Here is a 27,796-nt window from a genome sequence, read left to right as displayed (position 1 = left end):
TAGTTGAAGTCCCTCCGTGGGCGTGCGTGCGCTGTAAGCTGTGCGGGAGTGAGCGGAGCGGCAGGTAAGGAGGGAGCACGCCGTGGGGATGTGGACCCCGATGCCTTACACCCTGTGCCCGTAAGTCTTCCAATCTAATTGTTGGTGCCTGAAGCACAGGGAGATAAAGTGACTTGCCCAAGGTCACAAGGAGCCGACACCAAGATTAGAACCAGACTCCCCAGCTTCAATATCAGTCATTATTTTCCGTTACCTGAGCCCTGGTTATAAATATATTGCACTTAAATAATACATTTCATGTTGCATCTCCTTGTGTCATTATATAAATAAGCTTTGCATTTAAAAAATAAAAATAAATCTCTATTTGTGTCAATTATTTTTGTAGTGGTTTTTGAAGCAGTAAAAACATCCAACAAGGGAAAGAGACGAGACGCACAGCACTGAAGCTCAATATACATACATAATGCAGCAGAGAGGGGGGGGGAGAAACTCCCCCTCCTCCAGGTCACGACCAAAGGGAGCGGTAATTGAAGAAATGGGATGTGCCAAAGTTTGTGCTCGTCACTGCTGTTCCCGGTCTTTGCATCAATTACGTTTGGCGGTGCAGAGACTTTGATCTCTTAGCGCCGGGGTCTGCAACCTCTCAAGGAAGAAGAGCCATTTTATAAAAAGTCTTTCTCCAAAATATTCAGAGAGCCGCAACACATGTACAGGGTATATACACACACTAATAGGTATATACTGTATTATATTACATAGGCACATGCATGAATATTACACCCCCGCACACACATACATATACTACACCTACACACACACACACACACACACACACACACACACACACACACACACACACACACACACACACACACACACACACACACACACACACTAATAACTATATACTGTATAAACATTAACATACAGCACATGAATGAATATTACACCCCCCCACACACATACATATACTGTACACACACTAATAGGAATATACTGTATAAGCATTATGAATGAATATTACACCCCCCCACACACATACATATACTGTACACACACTAATAGGAATATACTGTATAAGCATTAACATACAGCACATGCATGAATAACACTAACACACACACACGCACACACATTTACTGTACACACGCAAATAGGAACACACACACACACAAATGGGTATATACTGTATAAACATTAACATATAACACATGCATGAATATTACACCCACACACACACACATACATATACTATACACACTAATAGGTATATACTGTATAAGCAGTAACATATTACACATCCATGAATATTAGACCCCCACAAACACATACATATACTGTACTATACACACTAATAGGTATATACTGAATCAGCATTAACATACAACACATGCATGAATATTACACCCCCACAAACACATGCACATACTGTACTATACACAGTAATAGGTATATACTGAATCAGCATTAACATACAACACATGCATGAATATTACACCCCCACAAACACATACATATACTGTACTATACACACTAATAGGTATATACTGAATCAGCATTAACAGACAACACATGCATGAATATTACACCCCCACAAACACATGCACATACTGTACTATAAACACTAATAGGTATATACTGTATAAGCAGTATAATATAACAAAATATGTTGGGGGGGGGGGGGGGGAATAAAATGCATGTCACAATAATAAGTCCCTTTATTTTGTTTTTTTTCATTGTTTTTCTGTGCAAAACAGTGTCATTTCCAAATACACAATAACTACTCCCCCAAAATACACCTACAGAAAAAAAAACACCTACATGATCCTCCCCCCCCCCCCCAAATATACACACACATTTACATTGGGCCTCTCTCCCTCACTATCCTGGCGGTGGATGCGGGGGGCCAGTCAGTGTGTTTGTGTGTGTCTGTCTCTCCCCCCCACCCCCCAGGTCTGTGACCCTCTCTCCCAGCACTGTCTCTCCAGACCCTACCTGTCAGTGGAGCAGGGAGAAGTCCATCTTTGGCCCTGGTAGCAGACACCAGAAGTAATAACTGCTTCCAGGTCTTATCACAAAGCTCCTCTGCTGCTAACCCCGCCCCCACCCTCCGGTCAGGCCAGTCTCCTCCTCCGCTGCTAACCCCGCCCCCACCCTCCGCTGTCAGGCCAGTCTCCTCCTCCGCTGCTAACCCCGCCCCCACCCTCCGCTGTCAGGCCAGTCTCCTCCTCCACTGCTAACCCCGCCCCCACCCTCCGCTGTCAGGCCAGTCTCCTCCTCCGCTGCTAACCCCGCCCCCACCCTCCGCTGTCAGGCCAGTCTCCTCCTCCGCTGCTAACCCCGCCCCCACCCTCCGCTGTCAGGCCAGTCTCCTCCTCCACTGCTAACCCCGCCCCCACCCTCCGCTGTCAGGCCAGTCTCTTCCTCTGCTGCTAACCCCGCCCCCACCCTCCGCTGTCAGGCCAGTCTCCTCCTCCGCTGCTAACCCCGCCCCCACCCTCCGCTGTCAGGCCAGTCTCCTCCTCCACTGCTAACCCCGCCCCCACCCTCCGCTGTCAGGCCAGTCTCCTCCTCTGCTGCTAACCCCGCCCCCACCCTCCGCTGTCAGGCCAGTCTCCTCCTCTGCTGCTAACCCCGCCCCCACCCTCCGCTGTCAGGCCAGTCTCCTCCTCTGCTGCTAACCCCGCCCCCACCCTCCGCTGTCAGGCCAGTCTCCTCCTCTGCTGCTAACCTGTCGCGGTAACTTGTGAAGGGTTACAATATACACAAATCTCTGGGTTGAATTGAACACGACTAAGATATGATAAATTAAGTTTATTCCTTAAAAAATGTGAACACACAAGATTGCACAAATAACATACAGAATATAGCACTTACATGGGATGGGGCAATGAAGCAATCAGGTACATGATTGGCAATTCATCAAGGTAAATCAGGATTCTTTCAGATGTTCAAACAAAGACCTTGCGCATAGGGCTTACACTGGTTTATATGGGATTCCAGCCCTATACCCTAACATTGGGTACCAGGTATTGGTTAACAATTACCTGCACCCAATCCCTCTTTGCCAGCAAACGTGGGAAGCATTGTTGGACCATGCCCCCAGCTAGTTGGCACATGCGCACATTTTCCACCTGGGGTCTCATTTCCCTAGCCCCACTACAGTCTACCAGACGTGTATCTGGTCAGGAAATCCTTTGTCTGTAAGTGTGAATTACAACACTTACAGACCACTCAAGCTCTGCTTTTCTCCGCCCTAGTGTACACAATCAGAGTGGTGAAGCCTTTGATCAGAGGGTCTGTTGTAGACAACTGGTCGCCCCCCTGAGCATTAACATAAAGCAGAGCCAGTATCTTTCGCAGGCTTTTATACCAGACCCAAAATACAGTACATTTCTTAATATCTAAACATATTAAAATAATCCGTTCGGCTGGGCCGAGCGGGCTGAAAATTGCCAGACCCTCATGCCGGAGGGGAATCTCCATGGTGGCCAAGTTTCAGCGCGCTGCGACCCACCGGACCGGAGTTACACAAATAGTTTTAAAAGCACATTTACAAAAGTGGCTTTTTTCTGCCATGCAAGTCAATGGCAGAAACCCAAACTTAAACATTACCCTGACTCCGTTCTGTTGCTCCGAGAGGGTCGGTATTTGCCATGCAGTCATGCCGGAACTATGACTACATGGTAACCAAATCTCAGCCCTCTAGGCTGCACAGAACCGGAGTTATGGGTTTCATGTTTCTGCTCATTTTGACTTAGCCATTTTCACCTCGCGGCTTTTACCTCCACCATTCCTGGGAGGAATTCTGATGTCTGGGCTGAGTCTGCTTCTCCTCTCTTCCTTGGGAACATCTTCATCGGATCAGTTTTGTTTATATAAAATGTATATATAAATTATGCATTATATAAATATATAAATGTCCAAAATGTTTGTTCTGATATGAACATGTTCAAATTCAGAGAACAGAGTAGATTGATCTATGATCGGGTAGGGTTCCTAGGATCTAGGGGCAAAAATAATTTTATTCCGGGGTGCCCTAGAACCTAAGTTTCCCACACCAATTGAACGTGAACTTGACCGGGGATTGATCAAAGCTCTTTTCAAGACAAAGTTTCAGCTTTTGCGGTCTGCGGTTTGGATGGCTGCCAGCCCGTTCCTGGAGGTCTGAGTCGAGGAATCCCCATTGAAATGCATTGCTCCATTCACTTTCAATGGGGAACCGCCGCTCCTCCTCTCGGGCTCCACCTGCAGGTCTTCTACGATATCGGGCCCAAATCGCCGGAATCTCCATAGGGTTACATGGAGCTGTAATGGCGACCTATGGAGAAACTGCAAAATGGAGCCTGCAAAGGCGGGAAAAGGAACCAAGGGCTGTAAACACAAAATTAACATTAACCCGTTCCCTCCCAACTGGATCCCAGTGTAAGTGTTGGTGCAAACACTGAGATGGGAAAAAGACACATTCACAGGGGGATACACATTTGGTGCTGAAGCAGGGGCATAATCACAGTACTGGACATCATTCTAGTTAACCCCTCGCCTCCCGGGTGCGGGCGGGGGGTGGCCAAATGGGGTGTAACCCCTTTAATACCGGGCCAAACCCCCTCTCCCATGACATAACCCCACCCCCACCCTCCGCTGTCAGGCCAGTCTCCTCCTCTGCTGCTAACCCCACCCCCACCCTCCGCTGTCAGGCCAGTCTCCTCCTCTGCTGCTAACCCCACCCCCACCCTCCGCTGTCAGGCCAGTCTCCTCCTCTGCTGCTAACCCCGCCCCCATCCTCCGCTGCCAGGCCAATCATCTCCTCTGCTATGCAATACCAACACACAGCACCGAACACCCCGGTGTGGGGTCCCCCGAAGCACTGAGAGTGTCCTAGGCACCTTAACACCTGGTGTCCATAGAACTGTCCCACCCAAAAGATGAAGTAGCGCTACCCGTGTGGGGATTGATGGTGCATGTTATGCCTCCCTGGGCACTCCTGTACCGCCGATGAACCAAAGGGATCAGTCAGGTCCCACGTCATGCGGCCTCCAACAATCCCCTCACGCCTTAGGGTCCTGATCCGCCTTATGAGGGCAAGCTACAGCTGGAGGGTCTCACACAATGTCTATAGCGCCCTGGCCGGGTCCCAGGCCGCAGGGCACCACGTGGCCATCCGGTCACCGGTACAAGAACACTACTAGATTACTACTGGGAAGCGTCCCGATCTGTGGCCTAAGCCCAGAAATCAGATACATGGAACTCCGAGAACAAGATACGCTGGATGCCGGGTCTACATACACCCCACACACCCATAATTGTGCATTTCCAAACTTTTGCCATGTTTGAGGGAAACCCTTTCCACCCATCTAAGGCTGCGTCCACGCTGCTGCTGAGCACACATGGCACGTTTACTTCAGTGAATGTGAATCTGCATGGTCACGCTCATGCACGGACGCTCTCCCAAGATCGGCACTTGGGGAGACAAAGAAAATTGATTTTGAAGCGCGCTCAGCAGCAGTCAATGCACACAGCCACACAGAAACAGCCCTGATCCAACCCCCCCGCTTGCAAAATTATGCAGGACAGCCGGCGCTCATGCTTGGAAAGTTGGTCGCAGCTTAACTCCTTCCGGCAGGGACAGGATAAAGACGTTTTGACTGATACAGAAAACACCAGCTAATAAAACTGTACTCCATACACCTGATGCATCAAAGCTAAGCTGAATAAAGTACTGTATGTACACTAGGATACAGTAAGCAAAGAATACACTGGCACTTCTTCAAAAAGCCCCCACAACTGTGCCTATCAGTGCAAGATGGACTGAGAAAACTCCCCCGCACAAAGGGAGCCTTCAATACATTTGCTTCTGCAGCCGTTTGGAAGGGAAACCTGTCTGTGGCATTTAACCAAGTGAGCTTTGATATGCTCTTAAAAAGTCAAACTGAAAAGAACATCAATAATATAATAGCACTTGGGTGAAGATCATTTTAATGTGTATTTTCTGTCTCTGTGTAGCAAAGACGTGCGCACGTAGGTACGTTTCCCTTTGGGATATATTGCAGTAGTGCCGTTTAACCCTTTGTGCTGGAAAGATCATGTACATTTTGCATGTGTGAGCGCCTCTGTATTCAGAGGCTATTACCCCCGTTAAATCTCATTGCTGTGCAATGACTTGCAGTCACACTGCCGCCCTACATGGAGTTAAAATCCCAGAGCGTCTCTGTGTCATATAAGCTTGAACGCAAAACACATGTTTGGGTCTTGAGTGGATAAATAGGGCATTTCTAGATGTTGATGGCTCCCTAGATTCCCAGGTATGAGCACTGGAATCACATTAAAAGCACATTTATTTTGCAACAAAAATGCAGGCGCTTCGATGCAACGTGGACACTCGCACGTAGAACGTATCTTCTAGCCTATTTAACAAATACGAATATTTACCAGCCATAAGGCGTGATTTTATAGATTACTTGGTTGTTGGTGTCATCTTTATACATAGTTTTGCCAACTTTCCTGTAAGAGAGCAGACCTGTGTGTTGCTATATCATGCTGCATTGCGATGGACAGCATCCATACACTATACAGTATGTACAGATCGTTCCCGAAGACGACACCATAACCCATTAGAACTGCGGATTCCGCTTTTCTGTGTTTATTTTTTTCCGGTGTTTTCATTTTACGCAAAAAAAAACAAAATCTGTGTATCAGTGTTACATTACATTCCGAGTGATTGAGTGCTGCAAGACTGGGTCCTTTTTCTTCTGTATGATATTATCACGCAACAACATTACATTCCGAGTGATTGAGTGCTGCAAGACTGGGTCCTTTTTCTTCTGTATGATATTATCAGTGTTAACAATGAAAAAGAAATGAAGACACATTTGAATTTAATTTTTATCTGAGCACTTTTGTGTAGTTTGGTATCCCTCCGTGTTGTCTTTGTTTTCTACCTGTGGCTGGGTTGCTACAGGAGGTGGGACTCAATAGCAAATGATGCCTCATTGCCAGTTTTTATCAGTTTTAACGGGCATTGCACAATGATCAGCCGGTGGTATTTTTCTGGCGTTTTGCGGTTTAAGCTTAAATCCAGAATCCCTTGTTCTAACGCAGAATATCAGAGTTTCCATAGTAATCAGTGGCAGGTTGGGTGCACAATATCACAAAATCTCACCTGATGGATCAATACAGCCTGCTACCCCTGCACCTTGTATGACTGTTACAGTGGCAAGAAAAAGTTTGTGAATCCCGTATGATTTTCACACATTTCAAAACTCAAATGTTATTAGATCTTAATCTAAGTCCTAATAATAGAGAGAACGTGATCAAACGAATTATACAAAAACATGATACTTTTTCAACATGTATTTATCCACAAATGATTCAACATTCAATATCCATGTGTGACAAAGTATGTGACCCTTTAGATTCAGTACCTGGTGGCGCCTCATTGAGCAGCAATGACTTCAACTAAGCATTTCCTGTAACTGCTGGTCAGTCTCACACATCGGGTGTGAGGAATATTGGCCCATTCCTCCTTACAGAACTGCTTCAACTCAGCGACATTTGAGGGCTTCGTTTGCATGGACAGCTCACTTCAGGTCCTGCCACAAGATTTCAATGGGGTTTAGGTCCGGACGTTGACTAGGCCATTCTAAAACGCGGAATTTCTTGTTCTGTAGCCATTCTTTTGTTCTTCTATTTGAACACAGTGTTTGGTTTGCGCCAAACATAACGTTTCTCATTAAGGCCAACAACTTCTACCTTTGACTTGTCTGTCCAAAGAACATTGTTCCAGAAGTCTTGTGGATCATCTATGTGCTCTTTGGTGAACTTCAGACGGGCAGCAATGTTCTTTTTACAGAGCAGTGCTTTTCTTTTGGCTATCCTTCCATGAACACCATTCTTGTTCAGTGTTTTCCTGACAGTTGAGTCATGAATACTCACATTAGATACTGATTGAATCACCTGTGCTGAAGCAGGATATCCTTAAAACCTGACTTGTTGGTCGACCTTGAGGACTGGAATTAGCCACCAAACGCAATAGGATACTGCACACTGTAGGTTCCACCTGTCTCTGTGTCACTATCACGCTGTGCATTCAAAATAACAGATCTGACTGTCGGTCATTATGTTGCACTGGGAGGAACATACTCTGTTTACTTTACATACTTTCACCCCTTGTCTGAGAAGATCAAGCAGCTAATGTACATGATGGGTGAAGCGAACTTGTAAATGGACCAAATCTTCTTGGGGACTGTAGGAGACGTGTTCAGAGGTACGCAATGGAGACTGTTTTAAAGGTGAAATTAAAATAAGGCTTTATTGCGCCTGTTGCTTTAACCACAGCAAACATGTAAATCAGCAAACAAAATCCGCTCCACTCTGGAGTATATATACACTTGTGATTCAGTTCTCTTTAACTGTGTGGTTAGCCCAGCGATTCACGAGCCCAAATCATAGAGACATTTATCAATATACATAGACATAGATAATAGTCTTATACGAAAAGTCTTATCTGTTAGCTGGGCTGCTGTAGGGGAAGCTTCTCTGCTCTCTTGGATCCGCACCCTTGTGTGCTAAGGCAATCTCAGGCTCCAGGTTTAGAATCTTGCCCCCTTTGTCTTGTTGTCAGCTTGCCGCTCAAGACATCTGTCCTTCCTTGGTTCAGCCCAGTTGTGGACTAAGGAATCTCCCTTCCTGTCTCAGAGGCAGGCTTTTTCTAACACCTGTAACCAGCCAGGTGGTGTTAGTTAATTGCCTACCAGCAGTTAACCACCACACTGCTGGATAAGAGGCACATTTCTGAACAGGGATAAGTCCCCTGTTACAGGGACCCATGCAACATATCCAGCGCACTCATGTCAGCATCCAGAGCTGGAATATCAAGTATCACAAATATTTATATCAAAACACATCAGTTTTTATGAGTACCATTTCTATGTTGAGAGCTTGCAATGGTCTCAAATATGATCTTACTACACTTGCTCCTATTGTACTGTTCAAGTCTCCAATTTTTCCATTTACATTGTAAGCTTGATGGGAACGGTCTCCCCAATTCCTTTTGTTTACTTCCTGTTTAATGCACTTGTGTAACTTTGTAGATTATCTCCCTGCACGGTCTGCATTATAATTATGTAAAGTGCTATGCACATTGGTGCTGCTATATAAACCTTTACATACTGTACATTCTACTTTCCTGCTGTTTCCTAATCGGAGAGCTGCATGAGATGTCTCAGCCAGACCTTCATTAAAGTTCAAACACAAACGACACCTTTATACAGCTGCAATTCCCTGTGCAGGGCGTCGTAGGGAGGAATCAATCTTTATGACTAGCAGTCACAGTTATGAGCTGCTGCCCCTGTAATTAAATGCACATTGCTGTAATAGAAAGTTGCATAGTACTACATATTATAATGAAGAACATTATTCTGCCTATATCACAGATGTTTACTGCTCTGCATATAATAATCAGACGCATCACTGCCGCAAATCAATGCATACGGCACAATCTAAACATCTCTCAGTCACTGCATTAGCAAGTGGAAGATGTCTTCATGCAAATTAAATACGGTAGCATTTTTTTGCTCCTTTTATCCTTTTTGTGCTAACTTATGATTCGAGGAGGTGTTATGTGCAGCAATAAGTAGTTTAACAGCACGTATGTTTTAATGGGATGGACAATGAGTTATTCATTAAACTGCGACAGCTAATCGGAGTTTGTGTGAGTGTCCCGATTGGCACTATTGCACTTTATTGAATAACCACCTCCTGCATGTAGAGCTGTTAGTTGGTTTGGCTGCCTGCTCGGTTAGGGACCGGTGGGGGGTGTTGGTTATGGAGGGGCCCGTGGTATGGCACGTGGGGGGTCCCGCAGCCGGTAGGCTCAGTTAGGGCTGGTGGGGGAAACTCAGTCAGTGACACAACACACACGGGGACACAACACACAACAGTACACACACAACAGTACAGGGTAATACAGATACAAAAATTACAGTACAAATAAGCAGTGCCTGATAAACCAAGCAAAAATCTACTTGCCGAACCAAAAAAATCTACTCGCCGAACCAAAAAATTCTACTCGCCGAACCAAAAAATTCTACTCGCCGAACCAAAAAAATCCACTCGCCGAACCAAAAAAAATCTACTCGCCGAACCAAAAAAAATCTACTCGCCGAACCAAAAAATTCTACTCGCCGAACCAAAAAAAATCTACTCGACACCTAGCCCTGCCCCTAGCCCCGCCCTTTAAAAAAGAAATGTAATAAATTCCTAGTAAGAACTAATAAGATTCGTTTTTAACATAACAGTTTATTTATTGTATTGCATTTATACTTTACTACAATTAGTTCTTGTTACATAGTTACTTGTCTGTGTGTGAAAATGTCGGTTGACATCACTAATCGGAAAAAAAAGCCAGATGTGAAAGACTAGTTTCCTGAACCCCCTAACCAGTGTCTGGATGCCCTCGTTTCACAATTTCTAAAGCAGCAATCCCGCCTAGGATCTTACCTGATCCGCAGTCCCTCAATGTCCAGTTACCCTCATTCCTGCAATGTTATATATTGGAGGGGATGTGTTCCCTACCGGTCTTCTTGGTTAGGGGGGATTCAGATGTCTCCCGTGTGAAGCTTGAGAGTCATATCTGGAAGAAAGCAGGTTATTTCGGTATAGGGCAGTTAAGATAAGACAGAGAGAGTGTGGGTGAGAGACACAGAGAGAGACAGAGAAACAAGCAGAGATAGAGACAGAGAGAGACAGACAGAAAGTAGAGGTGGGTGGGTGACGGGTGGGAGGGTGACTGACTCTTTTGGGGTTTGGGTGGCTGACTGACACTTGGGTGGATGGGTGACTATGACTGACTGTGGGTTGGTGTCTGTATTCATTCACACACACACTCGGAGCAAGGGGGGGCAAACGGAGCAACGGGGGGGGGGGCAAACGGAGCAACGGGGGGGGCAAACGGAGCAAGGGGGGGCAAACGGAGCAAGGGGGGGCAAACGGAGCAAGGGGGGGCAAACGGAGCAGGGGGGGCATCGCAGCTAAGGGGGCTATCACAGCTAATGGGGGCTTGGAGACATGGGGCAGTACTTATCTTACTTGCTCCATGCAGGACCCAAAAGAAAAGGCAGGCTTCATTTTGCAAGGTCGTATAGAGCTTGGCTGCGCGCAAAAAAAAAAAATAATCTTGCAGCGCGCCAACACGAGTCATACCAATCAGGTAGGGGGATTTTTTTTTGTGCATTGGGAGAGAAAAGCATGCACTACTTGGCGGATAGCCAGTGCGCAAAATCCTGTCGCCCCGTGGTGACCGGATTTGTCAAGGGGCACGGCTGCGCAGGGGGTCCAGCCCCCTGGTTCACGGGGCCCGGGACGCCAACCGCGGCAGACCCCCCCTGTTGGCGGCCCTGCCCCTGATCATGTGTTTAATACTTTTTTTTTTTTTAAACTCTAGCATCTGAGATTAGTGGGGTAACCCTCAGACTGCACTGTGTTCTGGAGAGTTTACACTTCCTGAATGGAGAATCAGATTTGTAATAATAAAACCAGCATTGGAAACAGCAAGACAAGGATCTATTAAAGTAAATAAGAATGAAAAATGCCAATCAGCGTGGACCGTTGCTCTAACCACAAGGCGATTGCTCTATTACTTAGAACACATTGCCGATTTTTCGTTGCATAATGCACACACTCTGCTTTGCAATGATCCTATGGCAGCCTAAACAACTTCTTTTAAATGTGTGAAATTCATCAACTCAAAACTGCCTCGTATATATCATCACAGGAATCGGAATGCAAAGGGTTAAATACACAATCACTTCCATTTTACGGGGCAAAGTTAATTTCACCAACACTTAAAGAGATTAAATACCCATTGGGGCAGATTTACTAAGCCGAGCTAAATGTATAAACCACCTTTAAATCCCATTTTTGTAAAGGGTCTTATGGCTTAGAACTGTTTAGTACAGGGGTCGCCCACTCCAGTCCTCAAGGGCCACCAACAGATCAGGTTTTAAGCATATCCCTGCTTCAGCATGGGTGGCTCAGTCAATGACAGAGCCCCTGATTGAGCCACCTGTGCTAAAGCAGGGATATCCTCAAAACCTGACCTTTTGGTGGCCCTTGAGGACTGGAGTTGGCCATCCCCAGTTTAGTATATCCGCGCCACTGGCTGCATCAACTTGCACTAAATGCCTCACCAGCCGTGCAACGTGTAAACGCAACTGCAAAACTGAGGATGTTTAGCCGTTCTGTATGAATCATACACCTCCTATATACCATGTACCACCTTTTTTTATATAGCCCTAGAGCAGTGTTTCCCAACTCCAGTTCTCAGGGAACCTCAACAGGTCAGGTGTTAAGGATATCCCTGCTCCAGCACAGGTGGTTCAGTCAAAATGACTGAGCCAATGATTGACCCACCTGTGCTGGAGTAGGGATATCCTTAAGACCTGACCTGTTGGGGTTCCCTGCGGACTGCAGTTGGGAAACACTGCCCTAGAGCGATCACCCACCCCCTTTTTTGAGCGTGTAAACATAACTCACAATCTATACCCATGTTCTGGTTGCAATGCACCAAAAGCCTCATTAGCAATGCAGGAGTTACATGCATGTGCACTTAGCTTTTCATTGGGGGTTACCCGGTACCGTGTTTTGTTCTTTACCTGTTGCACTTATCCCCATTGTTTGTAATTTGTTTACCGTGTCATTTTCTAAAGCACTTCAAACATTGTTGGTTGCTATATAAATAAAATGATACATACAGTATATACTCTATGAAAAGCATCACAGACCTCATCTGTAATGAAGGGTAATTGATGTGTGCTGCTGCAGTCAAGGAGTGAAGCAGTCCCAGATTGTGTCAATGATAAATCCATCTCTTAAGCATGCAAAGCCATCCTGGGCAACATAGCAAAGCTTCTGTCAGAGAGATCAGGGAGGGAAATTATGGATCTCTCTTCATTTGTGATTGGCATGCATGGGGGTGGGGGCCTACCTGATACATGGGGATATGCAATGCCCTATACGTCTTATCAGTGGTACTGAAGTAAATGCATCTACTTTTTGCAGTGCACTACTACAAACCTCATCAGCAGTGTAGAAGATAAACAAATGGTTACTTTCCCCTTCCAATACAAAACTAGTAGAAAAAGCAGCACGTGGTATACATGCAGCATCTCTATCTCCATGCAATACACTGCACAGCTGATCAGCAGCACGTGGGATACATGCAGCATGGGGGGGTCACTTCCTCCACCTTCCAAAGATAACCTCAGCAGAGCTGACAGACTTAAATGCAACCCCCACCTCTATAATACAGTATAACACATCTCCTGTCCACTGTACTGCAGGTAGTGGTTCTGGGTAGTGTCCCTGACGTCAGAGTCCCTGCCATCATGTGGTAAGCGTGCCGGAGCATTGGCGTTCCAGAGGGAGGAAGTGACGTAACAAGTTGGGTCAGGCGGAAGTGCAGCCCACGTGTCCTGTACAGAAGTGGTGCAGCGCGCTGAGGTAACATGACAGTTGTCATCGTGCAGGTGAGTGGTGATGGTGATAAAGCGGCGGACAGCCCGGGGACACCTCCCGAGACAACCGTCACACGCAAATCCTTAAGGCGCGGGTCACACTATGTAATGTTTCCCAAATGTATAACCTCTCAGCCATTACTGTGCAGAGTGTCTGTCTGATCCCAAACAGGGGCAGAGAGGGGGTGTGAGACCCACAATGCTGTCCCTTACCCCCAAGCATTAGAGACGTGACAGAGACATGAAGTCACGCTGTTACAATGAGTGCAGCATTCACCTGCAGGGAGGGGGTCTCGCTGAGCTCGGGTAGGGCGATCTAGATGAGCTCGGGTAGGGGGGTCTCACTGAGCTCGGGGTCTCGCTGAGCTCGGGTAGGGGGGTCTCGCTGAGCTCGGGCAGGGGGTGTATGATTCAGCGGTAACTGCTGTGCCACTCAATGGCAGCTAATGCCACATCCAACTCCAATACTTCTTAAAGCAGTTTAGTGAATCCCAGCTGCAGGGCTAATATGCGCCCAGTTGTATGACTCTGAAACACAATGAGCGGTTTAGTGCAGTAATGCCTCGATTGACACTACCGCAGTTTATTTAATAACCCCCAAAGTGTCTGTCCCGAAGAGCTTTCATTTGTGTGTGTCCCTGTGTGTGTGTGTCCCTCATTTATATGAGAGGCGTAGAGAGAGACGTCAGAGGGTCAGGGAGATTTATATCCCCTATAATTCATAGAGCAGTATTGGCACTTATTGTGTTAACACTACTGAATACCTGACTGTACTGGCCTGATTTCACAGTGCGTGTGTGTGTGTGTGTGTGTGTGTATATGGATATATATCCATATATATTTTTTATTTTATGCTTGTGTGGGTGTATATATAAAATATGTTAATATTGCTATTTTTGTTGAGGAACAGAGTTTTGGCATTTAAAAAAAACAAACTTTATTTAAAATTTTCAAGAATGTTTCACAACACCGTCAACATATCACGTTTTACAGAACAAAGAATGATGATTAAATGATATTGGGGAGGGGGGAGGAGGTTAAAGTGGCGGGTTGTAAGATAAATACAGAATATACAGTGCCATTATTAAAATGCAAACATTTTAAAAGAGATTCTTGGGATATTTGATATTGCAGTTTCTCTATTGGGACATCAGCAGATCTATACATAACCTAAAACCTTTATTTGCTTATTGAAATGTGTGAACCAGGGCTCCCAGGTGTCCACAAATCTGTTGGTGGAATCATGGAGATAACTGATAATCTCTTAATATACGCTATATCCCAGATTTTATTGCAGACACGTTGGAAAGGAGGCAGAGTTTTATGTTTCCAAAAGCCGGCAATGGAGCATCTTGCCGCATTAAAGAGATGGGCGATTCATTTGGAGCTGATTGTTTGAGTTGGGAATTGGCGCCCCCAAAATCACAAAAAGGTGGTCTCTGGGGAGACGAAGGCCAGATACTACTTCTGCCAATTTAAGGATTTTATCCCTTTGGGGTTTAATTTTAGGACATTCCCACCAAATATGTAGGATAGAGTAAGCGCCTAATAGATCCCAGCATAGTGATTATGTAATTATTAGGAATGTTGCTGGAATACTAACTGGGAGAGAATAAATGTTTATTCTGACACTTTCCTTCTTGAAAGCTGGATCATTTTATATTGCTTAAGGATTCATCCTGTTTCTTAAAAAACCCCACATTACTGTTTATGGACTTGACCAACCTCAGAAGGAGGTGGCATTTCATGGCCATACCATTCAGGCTAGCTCTCGCTGACAGTCACCTGATAAATGTGTCCTTGATGCAAGTTCCCCCAACCATTTAGAAAGTAGCATGTTAATTTCCTCCCAAACTATCTGTTAGGAGCTTTAGAACGTTTTGATAATATATACACGTAAACTAAAGTGGAATTGCTTTCTTTTATAAAAATAAAAAAAGCAATATTCCAAGAGAGAACCATCAAATGTTTGTAGAATTACAGTAGTGGCCTGTAGTTTAACTCTTCAGCGCATTGGAGAACTACTGCAGTGCAGGAAAGAGGAAGGCAACCTATTAATGTTTTGAGTAACGGCTGAGGATCCAGAGCATTTTGCTTTGTACTTCGGGACCCATATTTGCTAAGTATTATTTCCGGCCCATTCAAGTGATTTGGGTTCTCAGGTGTCTTGTGGCATAACTCGATGTGGGACCGTATGTCTTCTGTTTACTAGAAGTCCTGAAGAAAAAGTCAAGATGCTGCCTCGCCCCAAGTCTGGGGAGTCGGAAGAGGACCTCCTAAACTTCCAGAACCAGTTTCTTGCCGCCCGCGCATCTGCAGCTGCAAAAGTTGTTAGAAAGGCCGATAAGAGGAAAGGGAATGCAGAGGGTACAACGAAGCAGGCTTCTGGGGCAGGAGAGAGACGAGATGTTGTGACACTTCAGGGTAAATTGTCTCTACTCTTGCTTGGTGGGCTATTGCAGAGATGTTACAGATATGAACCATTGGTCATTATATCACGAGTGTGTCCAAGAAACAATGAATAATGCATCCTGTTGCAGTCTTTAATATAGCTTCATATATAGCAAGCACACTTGCTGTACATAGAATTTGTAAGGCACATATCCCTGCCCTGTACGATCTAATTGATGATGCTTTGTGCCCAGGGAAACAATTTGATTTGCCCATGGTTAAACCAGTGTACTACCACTCTCATTCTGCTGGATTACAGAAAAACTAAGGATTTTTTCTTACTTTATTTGCTGGCTAAAGTAACAGTGGCACGACTCGCCCATATTCCGATAAGTCGGTGGCATCTAAAAGGACAACCTTATTACCACAATCCAACCCTTTCTACTTACAATGTCAGAATATCAGGCTACCTTCCGGTCCCAGCGTGGTTTGTAGTAGAGAGCTTTACATTTGCAGATAAATGTAGGGAATTAAAGTGCCTTATTTTAGAATTGCTTTCTGTGCCACTTATGAGCAGATGGTCAGGCCCACTGTTACTTTAACTGCGTTTCTGCTTGGTAGGTCTGCAGGGGTTTATTTCCCATCAGCGAAACGAAGTTTCTTTCCCACTGGAACACTATACGCTCTCTTCATATCAGCGAGCATCATAACATTTCTGTCTCCTGGCAGATTTTCCTGACTTGCCCCCCATTCTGATCCCGGGCCCAACCAAGAAATCCAAGTTCGCGAGAGAGCGTGTGCGTTTTGCTGACGAAGACCCAGAAGAGAGCTTGGAATTCCATGATCAACATATCACCGCCATCTTCTCGAAAATCATTGTGCGTCCCAGTGGTAGCTCCTCTTACCCCCTTCACTTCCGTTGTGTAGGAGATGGAAAACAGCCCAGTATTTTTATTTTCTTAGTTATACAATATATTGAATTTACACCATAAAGCAAGATGTGTGTAATAGTAATGAAGCATCAATATAAAAATATAAAATAATTATAGAGCAACATATTTACATCATAAAAATGATATAAATATATGTATTTGCTTGTGCTAATTCTAAGAGTATGTTGGAGCATTTTGCAGTAAGCAGGGCCTGGAGCTTCTCCCCTGGCATGTTTAGTGACGAGACATGTCACATTTATCACAGTGAGCAGACGTGACATTTAGTCCTTCTCTCCATCTGATTACCATGGTAAAGCTGGGCGTTACATACGGCATTTACTTTTTGACTTTTTTGCTTCCAGGAGCGGGACACGAGTAGCGCCATAATTACACCCCCGATGCACACGGGAGAAGCTTTTCCCCGGGCCTTCCACAGGTTGGAAATACCCAGTCAGGTGAGACAAAAGGGTCTTCACTTTGTGTTTCCTCTTCTTCTCGAACATGCTCATTGCTACATCAGCCACTGCATTCAATACAGCCTTATTTATCCACCACAATTCTGTCTTCAGCATTAGGCTGAGTCCAGGGTCAGCACTTGGGCGCTGACCCGTGCTGAGGCTCGCTGACGCTTGTCAGTGAGCCCCTGCAGCCGCAATGAGAGTGGCTTTAGCAGGGGCTCGCGCAGGCGTGCGGAGGCGTAGGTTTTACCAGATTTCTAGTTTGAGCACTCACGGGAGCGCCGGGCCAGTCACGTGAGCGGTTCGCCCAATGAGGGCGAACCAGCTCCGTGACGTCACTGACACGCCCCCGGACGGCGCGGGTACTAAGGCCAGGGAAAGCACCCGCTTTCCCTCAGCGCGCCTCTGCAATGCTGCAGTCACCATGAACTCAGCCTTATGTAGCAATGAGTAACCACCCAAACAATTGTTTCTATGTAGAGAGCAGTCACCCCCCATGTAACAATATTGTTGTTTGTACTCTCTCTCCTCTAAACATAGTGGCCATCTGGTAGGAAAGGGGTCAAAGCAGAAGAACATATTTATTTTTTTAAACATGTGTGCATTTTGAAGCAGGGGGTCTACAGAGCTGACCGCGTTAATTTCAGCTCCAGGAACCCCCTGCTTCCCCAGATACTAACCACTGTTCATCTCCGGAGACCCCCTGCTTCAAACCTACAATGCTAAAAAAAATGTCAAAAGGAAAGCAGGATTTCTGCTTTAAATTCAAAGGGCAAATTTTGCAAGGATGTTGCAAAAATCTAACTAGCATTTCAATTTTGGTTAAAAACACAGTTGTACTGATAATTTGATTCTTAAAAAGAAAAGGGATTCAGTCCAAGTAATAAAGTAAAAAAAAAAACCTATTACTTGCATGAAGTATAAAAATCGGTGGGTGACCATAATCTAATCCACAAGGAAGACAATAAGCAATGGCTGCGCGCTGAGACGATCCCACAGCGCTGATTTCTCGCCAATTTATTGCATTGTAGTATTCATCTATTAATAGCCATTTTTTGTATACTGTTGGCATCTAACTTTATTGGACTGCTGCAGGTTTGTATATATTTTGCCTGTTATATTGGACTAGAAACATTGATGATGGAACCACATTGAATATTTTATTTTGTTATTACATCTGGGGTTTTCCCAGCACTGGTTCTGATACAGAACTCATTTAAATGTTAAGACTATTTCCAACAACTTTCTCTTCTCACCCCACTCTAAGGTACACAACACATATATATATTTTTTTAAATAGTAACGTTACAATGTCTTAATTATAATATTTTTCCTTGTACAGTGTTGCAATTTGCATAGCTCTTTATGCAGATATTTGTAGTCCCTAGTAGAGCATGCAATGTAATGTTTGCCGACTACTGTAAATAGCTGGCACTTGGACTAAACCTAGGTTCACCATTTCCAAGCCTGTGCAATTCGTACTAATTCATTCCGGTGCAATGTCTTGTAAGTACCGTGTGGTAACTATAGCAGCTGAGCTATTTACTTTGCTATTAAATATTAGTGGACAACCGCTATCTCCGTGCTCATTAGTATTTAAACCATATGAAGATACTGTTGTTGATGCATTTAAAAAAAAAAAGGTCTTTGGAGTGGTTTTGATTTGTTTTTTCATCTCATCACACTTTCAGGATAGACTCTGTAGAGCAGAGAGTTCCGTTATCTTTCTCCTTTTATTTGTTGAAGCTCTGAACCCTCAGCGAATCTAAGTACCAATGGGAGTGCTGATATGTATACTGTGAACTTGTTGATGACATACACTATTCTATGTCTACATTTCACTTATATGTAATATATATGCCTCAAGTGACCTTAATAATAATAATTTAAAAAAAATGTATAACAAATGTGTAGATGCACAAGTAAAACCGCAGTTGCATTATTTCACGGTGTTTCCTGCACCCTTTTACATGACATTAGTAATACTACCTGGAAATAAATGATCCAGTAACACACTGCCCAGTTTCCTAGGAAACCAGAAAACATGATGGATTTCCTTCTGTGCTCAGAAAAGACAGCTCATTAGTGAGGACGTCATCCGAGGGGAACCGGCAGGAAACACTTTTAATTCCAACGTACAGTAGATTGGTTTTAAAGCTCCTTGTAGCCCCAGGCTTCAGTAGGTCAGAAAATCTCATCTTGGGCCGCCGTCCCATGTGCTGTGAAGTCCTCATCCTTTTTCTCTGGAAGAGATCAGCGCTATTCATTTGAATAGATTAAGGAAGCTCCTTAATCAGAGGTTCTCCAGCAGTGGGAAATATCCCTTTGTTTCCATATTGGTGGAGAAAATGAAGCTTTAGAGCATATTGAATAGGAGCCTTTGGGGGTTATTCATTAAAATACTGATATGGCACTGCAGCATGGAAATTCACATGGACTTATATGGGAGTTTCCATGCGGAGTGTTCCCGGATCAGCACTCTGATACTTTAATGCATAACCCCCCTTAGTGTTAAATGGTTTGGTAATGATTAGGTTGTTTTTTTTTTTTTTTTTTAATCTGGGTTAATGTAGAGAAAAGGGTATTTGACAAAAGGTTTTATATCCAAGCAACCATGTGTTCCAGTTGTTTCCTTAAATTGCTTAGATCAAGGTTTGGATGAGGTTCTTCTGTTGGAACACAGCTTTGCTTTTTGCCAAATATAACGTTTCTCATTCAGGCCAAAACGTTCTACCTATGACTCATCTGTCCACATAACGTTGTTTCAGAAGTCTTGTGGATCCTCTGTGAGCTCTTTGGCGAACTTCAGACGGACAGCAATGTTCTTTTTAGAAAGTTGTGGTTTCCTCCTTCCATGAAGACCATTCTTGTTCAGTCTTTTTCTGATAGTTGAGCCATTAACACTCACATTAGCCAAGCCGGGGGTGGCCTGCAGATCCTTGGATGTTACTCTGGGGTTCTTTGTGACTTCCTGGATGATTTGCTGGTTTGTTCTCGGAGAGATTTTGGTATGACGATCGCTCTTGGGTAGAGTAACTGTGGTCTTGAACTTTCTCCATTTGCAGATCTGTCTGACAGTGGTTTGGTGGAGTCCCAAATCCTTAACAATGGTTTTGTAACCCTTTCTAGACGGATGAGCATCAATAACTGCTTTTCTGAGATCCTCTGGTTTCTTTTCATTGTGGCATGACGTGTTTCCACACACCTGTATGGTGAAGACCAAACTCACAAAGTTTCTGAACTTTATATAGGGTTGGACCTCCCAAACGCACCCCTGAAGATCTACCTAATTATTTAAACACCTAATTATCCCCTTAAATTTAGCTGATAAAATCAGGGTTTCGCTCACTTTTGCACATACCCTGATTACTAATTATTTGTCTAATTCATACATCATTTTGTTTCAAAAGACATATAATTGGTTAATATAAACCCTATTGGATATTATTATGGATAATAGGGAAAAACTATGGAATTTATGAAAATTATCATTGGGTTTCACAAACGTTTTCTCGTGTGTATGTAACATCTCTATCCATCATCTCCCAGGTAATGCGGTTACAGCGTCTCCTCCACGTTGCTCCAACACATTTTCTGATTTCATCCTCTTTTCATTACTTTTGGTCGTCGTCTTGGTCTTTTTAATCTCTCTTGAAATCCAGTTGAGTACCATCTTTGTCCAACGTTGTTCATTTCTTCTTGTGATATATCCATCCAACGCCATTTTAATTTCTTCACTCTTCGGTGATGTCGCAGACTTGTGTTGGTTTCAAACCCATTCGTTCTTTTTTCTATCTCTGTCGGTATTAGTGAGTATCCTTTGCGTTGTCTGAAGCTTCTGCATTTGGAGTCCAAGTTGCACATCCATACGTGATCACAGGCAGAATATACTGGTCAAAAACTTTCTTCTTGAAGCACAGTGAAGGTTCCCTTGAAATATTGTCTTGTTTCTTCCAAATGCCCTCCTTTCATCTTCATTCTCCTATTGGTGTGCATATACAGAATAATGTGTTGTATAAAGAAATTGAGCCTTTGAGAACTTTTTTGTTATTTCCTTTGTGTAATTGTAAGCATTTTCAGCACCAAATTTCTGCCCATTCATTCTGCTACAGGACGTACCCGGGTCTGGAAAAATAAGCCTCTTTGCTCAGAAAATAGCTGCTAAGAAGGCTGCTGAGGCAGCAAGCAAGGCTGCATCTACCATGGTGAATCCTCTATGTTCATCCTTATCCAATCCCAAACATGGCCATTTCCCTGAAGTAAGAAGGCCAGCTCGTTGTGAATTAGCAGGTGAGACGTATGGAAGACTGGGTAAGGCTCTATTATCATGGACAGTATATTTTGACCCTATAGTGAAGTTAAAACCCTTGTATTATATCTTAGATCGGGGACCGCCAACTTTTTTGGCGGTCCACTCACACTGCTCTTCCTCGCTCGATCGCTTTTTTCCCCCCATCCTCGCTCAATTTTCCCCCTCCTCGCTCAATTCCCTACTCCTCGCTTGCTCAATTCTCCCCCCCCCCCCCTCTTCCTCTTCTCTCACTCAATGCCTCCGGTCCCGCGCTGTGGGGGAGCTGGGGCACTGCGGGTGGAAGCGGAAGTTGGGCCCAACATGCGGGTGGGTTTCATTCCACAGTGGCCTGGGTCACGAGTTGCCGCCCCCGCCCCCCTGTTTTAGATAATCTGTATCATCATATAGGCCATAGAGGCGCTGTACCCCAGGCAGAGTTAACGTAGACACAGGACATGCTGGTGATCTCTTGTATGCTGTTTCACATGGCTTGTGGTACAGGCACGGAAGATGAATTCAAACCTTAGATGTTTTGATTTTTGAACGTTGTGTCGCTATATTAATATAGTTTCCCATTTAATTCCAAAACATTTATAACTCCTCCTTTTAGACGCCTTTTCATAGCTAGATTTTGTGTTTTTCCAGTTATATAGCCTTTATATACATTTATGCTAAATAGAATTAATAGAGAACTGGTTAATCATGTTTCTATACATGGTTTTAAAGCAGCAGCCCCCTTTTTTTAAATTCCTTTTATTTGTGTGTATTTGACACCAAAAAACTATGGCTGCTGAGTTCCCTAAAGAAAGACAGTCTGCCCCCGGTGGCCATACTGTGTCTACCAGGCAAGTATTTTGGGAACTGTTGGTGGTCCCAGAAGGCTGTGGCACTGCGAATCGTTTCTGCGGGACCTCCCGGTTCAGATAATATAAACTCTTCCCCACCACAAAGGGCATTGCATGCTGCTGATGTAAGAAAGTGGAGTATGTGGCGGCATGTGCACTGATATTGGTTACTTTTGTGGTTGTAGACCTAACGGCACTCTCACGGAAACGATGAGGTTTTACATTACTGTGTAATGGGTGTGCGTGCCAAATGGTGGGTTCTTCTTTTGAGATCAGGTGCCTACGGTTGAAGTGCATCCCGTCACTGGCATGTTCTGCTGTTTTCAGATGAAATGGATGTGGACCAGCCCCGTCTGATCACAGGCGAGGGCCTCCGAAGCTCGGTGGGCCAGGAAGAAGTGCGGAGAATCCACGAGGAGAATGTGGAGAAGCTGAAAGCTCTGTCCCAGGAGGAGATCATGCAGGAACGAGACAGGGTGATCTCACAGCTCGGTACGGGCATCATTATACGTCCCATCATGACAACCTGTTGGCAGCATTGACAGGTCTGACACAGTGAGTGAGGCTGGCTCATTAGGACACTGTGATTTGTGAGGGTCCAAGTGGGAGAGCATTGATGGATGCCCACTACTCCCTTTTCTTCCCTGGAATCGTCCGATCCTTCTCTCTTGTTATATGTCAGAAGGAGATGCTTGAGTGTGGGCAAGAGCAGAGGCTTCTGGGAAATTGGCTTACTAAGTGCAGGAGCCCAGGCTAATATCAATAAAATTTATATAATATAATAATATTAATATAAATATAATATCAGAGGAAGAGGCAGAATTGGTGTTATGATCGGATCCATGATCCATAGGGTGCATGAATATTAGTGCACACGTCCATCATTAAAGCTTCTCTATGACCCAGGTACATTATTATGTCCTCTGCAATGTTTCCAGCAGCTAATCCTCGCCTACCCATAATATAACTTCACCTGCTACAAACTCTGATATAGAAGCCATTGCCGTTGGAAAGGATTCCTCTTGTGTTTACAAGGGGGGGGGGGGTGTCTATATTTATATAGTGTCAGGTTTGAGGACTACTTTATTTTCTCAAGAAATAATGCGCCCTGTGGACTGGAAATGTAGAGGCGCAGTCCCCCTCTGCAGTCATCACTTTTTCTTCCACAAAACAATAACATGTTTATGCGACAGTGTAACAATACATGATTAATTAGTGGAGTGACTGTACTTCTGTTATTATCCATTTCTTAGACACAGTTCTGTATATGCAGTACAGTGCACCCTGTATTTAACCATCATTTCTACCTATTGTGGTGTTGATACATACATACATACATGCATACTCGAGGGCTTTCATGTTGGCTATTACCCGGGTGTGGCAGGCAGGAATTAGTGCAAGGAAATAGAAAGCCGGCACACGTGACTTTTCTTGAAGCGTAGAAGATTTTTTTTTTTTTTATTGGAAAACCAATGCTACGATTCTAAAATTCGACACTTGGAAGAGAAATCCGGCGAGTGCCGACTTTATGGAATATTGCTTGACTGTGACAGGAGATTGAAGGGTTTAAAATAGTTTGTAATGCCAGTAAATCGTACAAAGCGCCATCAACAATGTCTCGTTTTAATGGCGATTGTGCAGCCCTCACACTTTTCTCTGCCTCTCCTATACTTCTCCATTTACTGCTGGCACTGAAGACCCCAAATTGGTGGCCTTCCTGAAGTCGCAGAGAGAGAGAAAACACTCACAGGAGGATTCCAGCACTAATAATCCACCTGGGGAAGCCCGGGCTGTCAGGCTGGACTCTCCAGGATCTTCTTCGGCAGAAAATGCATCTGGACAGGTTCCAGGAGAGGAGGCAGCTGTGTCAGGTAATCTATCACCTCTGTGACGGGACCTCCGCAGAGCAGATCAATAGCACTGAAACAATGCAGAGGAGATCAGCATGAGTAATGAGTGCCTGTCCTCTGAGACAGAAAGTCCATGAATACCGCACAGTATCTAAATCTCAATTGAGTTTTATAAGCAGTATTTCTCAGCACTCCTTATTAATATATGTAGTGGGGCTACCCTTACTGTCTATAGAAATCCCTATAAAAGCCCTGCGGCTGAGTGCCTTATAATCATGTTGCATATCGGCATCAATATCTTACATCAGTAATGGCCATCATAATCATTGAGAGAAATGTCCAATTTGAAATTCATTGCCTGGTACATTTTCATATTGCCACAGCAGCACTCTTATTGTAAAGTGCAATATTTGGCTGGATGTCCAGTCTATTTTTCCCCCCCATATGATTTTACGGGAAGGTATTGCTTTCACACTCTAGGTTCCTGCATTTGTTGAAACATCTCAAGATCTTCCCTAAATGACGTGACCATAATGTCACATTCCCTCACAGTGCTCTTGTCATACCAACTAACGTGCACCACTCCCTAACTATGATCCCCACCTCTGTGACAGCAGAAGGGACCACCGTTTTAGTCGGGCTATAAAAGAATCCCTTGGGAGCCTCAGATATTGATTCCTTCCTTTTATTCTTTAGTGGACGACCTCCCTGTGAAGCCTCAGAAGGAATGGGTCCACATGGACGTTGTGGAGTTTGAGAAACTGGAGTGGACGAAGGATCTCTCCAAGCCCAGACAGAACAAAACCAGGAAGGTTAGCAGTCCCTTCCTCTCTTCCCATGACATTTGTTTGTCGTAATTTCCTTTGGGAACCGCTGGTATTCTGTAACTGCAATCGTTTGCAACCGAGCCTCCCGAAAAGGGTTTGTTTTGTCTTTGGCATCCCCCTTCTGTATTTGGTGGGCAAAAGTCTCATGCAATAGAATAAGGACTGCATATACTGTAGTGTTATATAGTCATTGGGATATATTCTATGTACCAGTTTGTATTTTTCTTCTGTCACTTTCAATCCCACTGTTACGGCTGCGTCCACACTGCCGCTGAGCGCGCTTGGAGCATTTACTTCAGTGAATGTGAATCTGCACGGGCATGTACGCTCTCCCAAGCTCGGTGCTTGGGGAGACAAAGAAAATTGATTTTGAAGCACGCTCAGCAGCAGTCAATGCACACAGCCTTACACACAGAAATAGCCCCAATACCCCCCCCCCCCCTGTTTGCACTTGCAAAATTAAGCAGCACACCTGGCGCTCATGCTTGGGCAGTTGGTGACGTCACCGCTCTCAAGCATGAGTGCGCTCAGTGGCAGCGTGGACGCAGCCTTATTCTTCTGGGACCCCCACAATGGGATACGCTGCTTGACACAATGTTGCAATTTAATGTGTAAGTGTCTGGCTGCCTCTTGGTTAAATGTGTTCCCCGGTTTGATTCCTAATGAGTTTGCATTTTGCAGAAAAGCAGGTAAATGATCTTTAAGGAAGATTTTAAAAAGCTTGCTTTTGGTTTTAAAGTACATTGTAACGGAGGACTGAAGCTCCTCCATTTCCCATGCAACACCAACTAGAAGTATTGATGTGCTAGTAATGAAATGTGTCATGTTTCATCCCTATCTCTTCTGATTGTAGGGCATGCAGGCGCGATTTAACTTGAAGGGCGATCTCATGCCTCCAGATGCCGATTTCCCCACTCACCTTGGCTTGCACCACCATGGAGAGGAAGCCGAGGTAAAGGAACTATGGTTAGAAACAGATGGCTTTGAGCACTGCGAAGGCTTAATTACATAGATGCAGTGACTGCCACAGAGTTTCTAGTATAATGTTTAGTGTCTGGGTAACAGAGACATAAAGGGACTTGTTGCTGGTGTTAAACTGAGGCTTTAAAACAACAAAAGAGATGTACCAGGGCACTGCGGATTTCTAAATAGAATTTATTACTTCATTAACACACAACGTTTCAACCACAAAACGTGGTCGTCCTCAAGTGAAGATCTGAGTCTTTAAACATCATAGGCGAGTATCTTAAAGCAGCAATACTCCCCCCTCCCCCCCTACTCCCCCAGAAGCCTATATGAGTTTAGCTCTTAAAACGCTGGTATCCCGCCCCCTGTGCGTTTACTGTTTAGTAAAATCATGATTTTACTAATCTGTGGCTTCTGGTGTTACCACGGTATCGTTTAAACTTGATTGGCTCAATTTTAACCTCCCAACATTTAATATTTCAAATGCTTTTACCTCTTGAGCGTAGCGTCAGGTTTGACAAATTAGAAGCACCATTGGAAAGGGCAATAAAAGATCTCTCTATAGGAGGTAAAAGCACGCACGGAAAAATGCCGAGCAGCACAGACTGCGGCTTTAACAGCAAGTCTGCTCGGATAAATGCAGGCGGTCCTCGGTTATCCAATGGAATCCGTTCTGCAAGTAGCGTTGGATAGTGAAACCGATGTAAAGTGAGTCCCGTGTTAATCAGTGGCGGTGAGCATTGGACAACGCATTCAGGCGTCGAAAAACGGCCCATAGGGTTGCATTGTAAAGCGTTGGATATGCCATTCGTTGCAAAGTGAAATGTTGGATAACGAGGACTGCCTGTATGTACTATATGGTTAGAAAAGAACCCCAAGGAATCTACCCCCTCTACTGTGACACACTGTACTATATATCTACTGCGACACACTACTATATATCTACTGCGACACACTACTATATATCTCCTGCGACACACTGTACTATATATCTACTGCGACACACTGTACTATATATCTACTGTGACACACTGTACTATATATCTACTGCGACACACTACTATATATCTACTGCGACACACTACTATATATCTACTGCGACACACTACTATATATCTACTGCGACACACTACTATATATCTCCTGCGACACACTGTACTATATATCTACTGCGACACACTGTACTATATATCTACTGTGACACACTGTACTATATATCTACTGCGACACACTACTATATATCTACTGCGACACACTACTATATATCTACTGCGACACACTACTATATATCTACTGCGACACACTACTATATATCTACTGCGACACACTGTACTATATATCTAATGCGATACACTGTACTATATATCTACTGCGACACACTACTATATATCTACTGCGACACACTACTATATATCTACTGCGACACACTACTATATATCTACTGCGACACACTGTACTATATATCTACTGTGACACACTGTACTATATATCTACTGCGACACACTACTATATATCTACTGCGACACACTACTATATATCTACTGCGACACACTGTACTATATATCTACTGCGATACACTGTACTATATATCTACTGCGACACACTGTACCAAAGTGCTGTACTATATATCAGCTGTTTCCATGCAGTTGTATGTGAACTGTCACTGGTCCCCAGAGTTTCGTGACAATCGTATCTAATAATTCCTTGGTAGCATGGCATCCTGGG

At 44.4% G+C, this 27,796-nt stretch overlaps 2 protein-coding genes across 4 annotated transcripts in view; one reads left to right on the top strand and one right to left on the bottom strand.

The window, feature by feature from the left end:
• Positions 1-2,082, bottom strand: part of LOC142502792 (transmembrane protein 151B) — a 58,350-nt gene extending 56,268 nt beyond the window's left edge. For both annotated transcript variants that reach the window (XM_075614302.1, XM_075614301.1), the window contains exon 1: positions 1,996-2,082. The gene's annotated coding sequence lies outside the window, so the exon portion shown is untranslated. The remainder of the gene's footprint in view (positions 1-1,995) is intronic.
• An 11,354-nt stretch (positions 2,083-13,436) lies between these two features.
• The window catches only part of RPAP1 (RNA polymerase II associated protein 1), a 35,135-nt gene continuing 20,775 nt past the window's right edge, over positions 13,437-27,796 (top strand). Inside the window, exons 1-9 of one of the 2 annotated variants that reach the window (XM_075614298.1) lie at positions 13,437-13,523; positions 15,724-15,935; positions 16,632-16,780; positions 17,197-17,289; positions 21,405-21,582; positions 22,756-22,920; positions 24,126-24,299; positions 24,975-25,090; positions 25,959-26,057. In XM_075614298.1, coding sequence (XP_075470413.1) covers positions 15,746-15,935; positions 16,632-16,780; positions 17,197-17,289; positions 21,405-21,582; positions 22,756-22,920; positions 24,126-24,299; positions 24,975-25,090; positions 25,959-26,057 — 1,164 coding nt within the window. In that variant the 5' untranslated portion in view covers positions 13,437-13,523; positions 15,724-15,745. The other variant, XM_075614299.1, reaches the window with a different exon arrangement.

This window comes from Ascaphus truei, chromosome 9 (genome assembly GCF_040206685.1).
Source record: "Ascaphus truei isolate aAscTru1 chromosome 9, aAscTru1.hap1, whole genome shotgun sequence".
Classification (NCBI taxonomy): domain Eukaryota; kingdom Metazoa; phylum Chordata; class Amphibia; order Anura; family Ascaphidae; genus Ascaphus; species Ascaphus truei.
The sequence above is the reverse complement of the archived record's forward strand: the minus strand, read 5'-3'. Positions and strand labels throughout refer to the sequence as shown.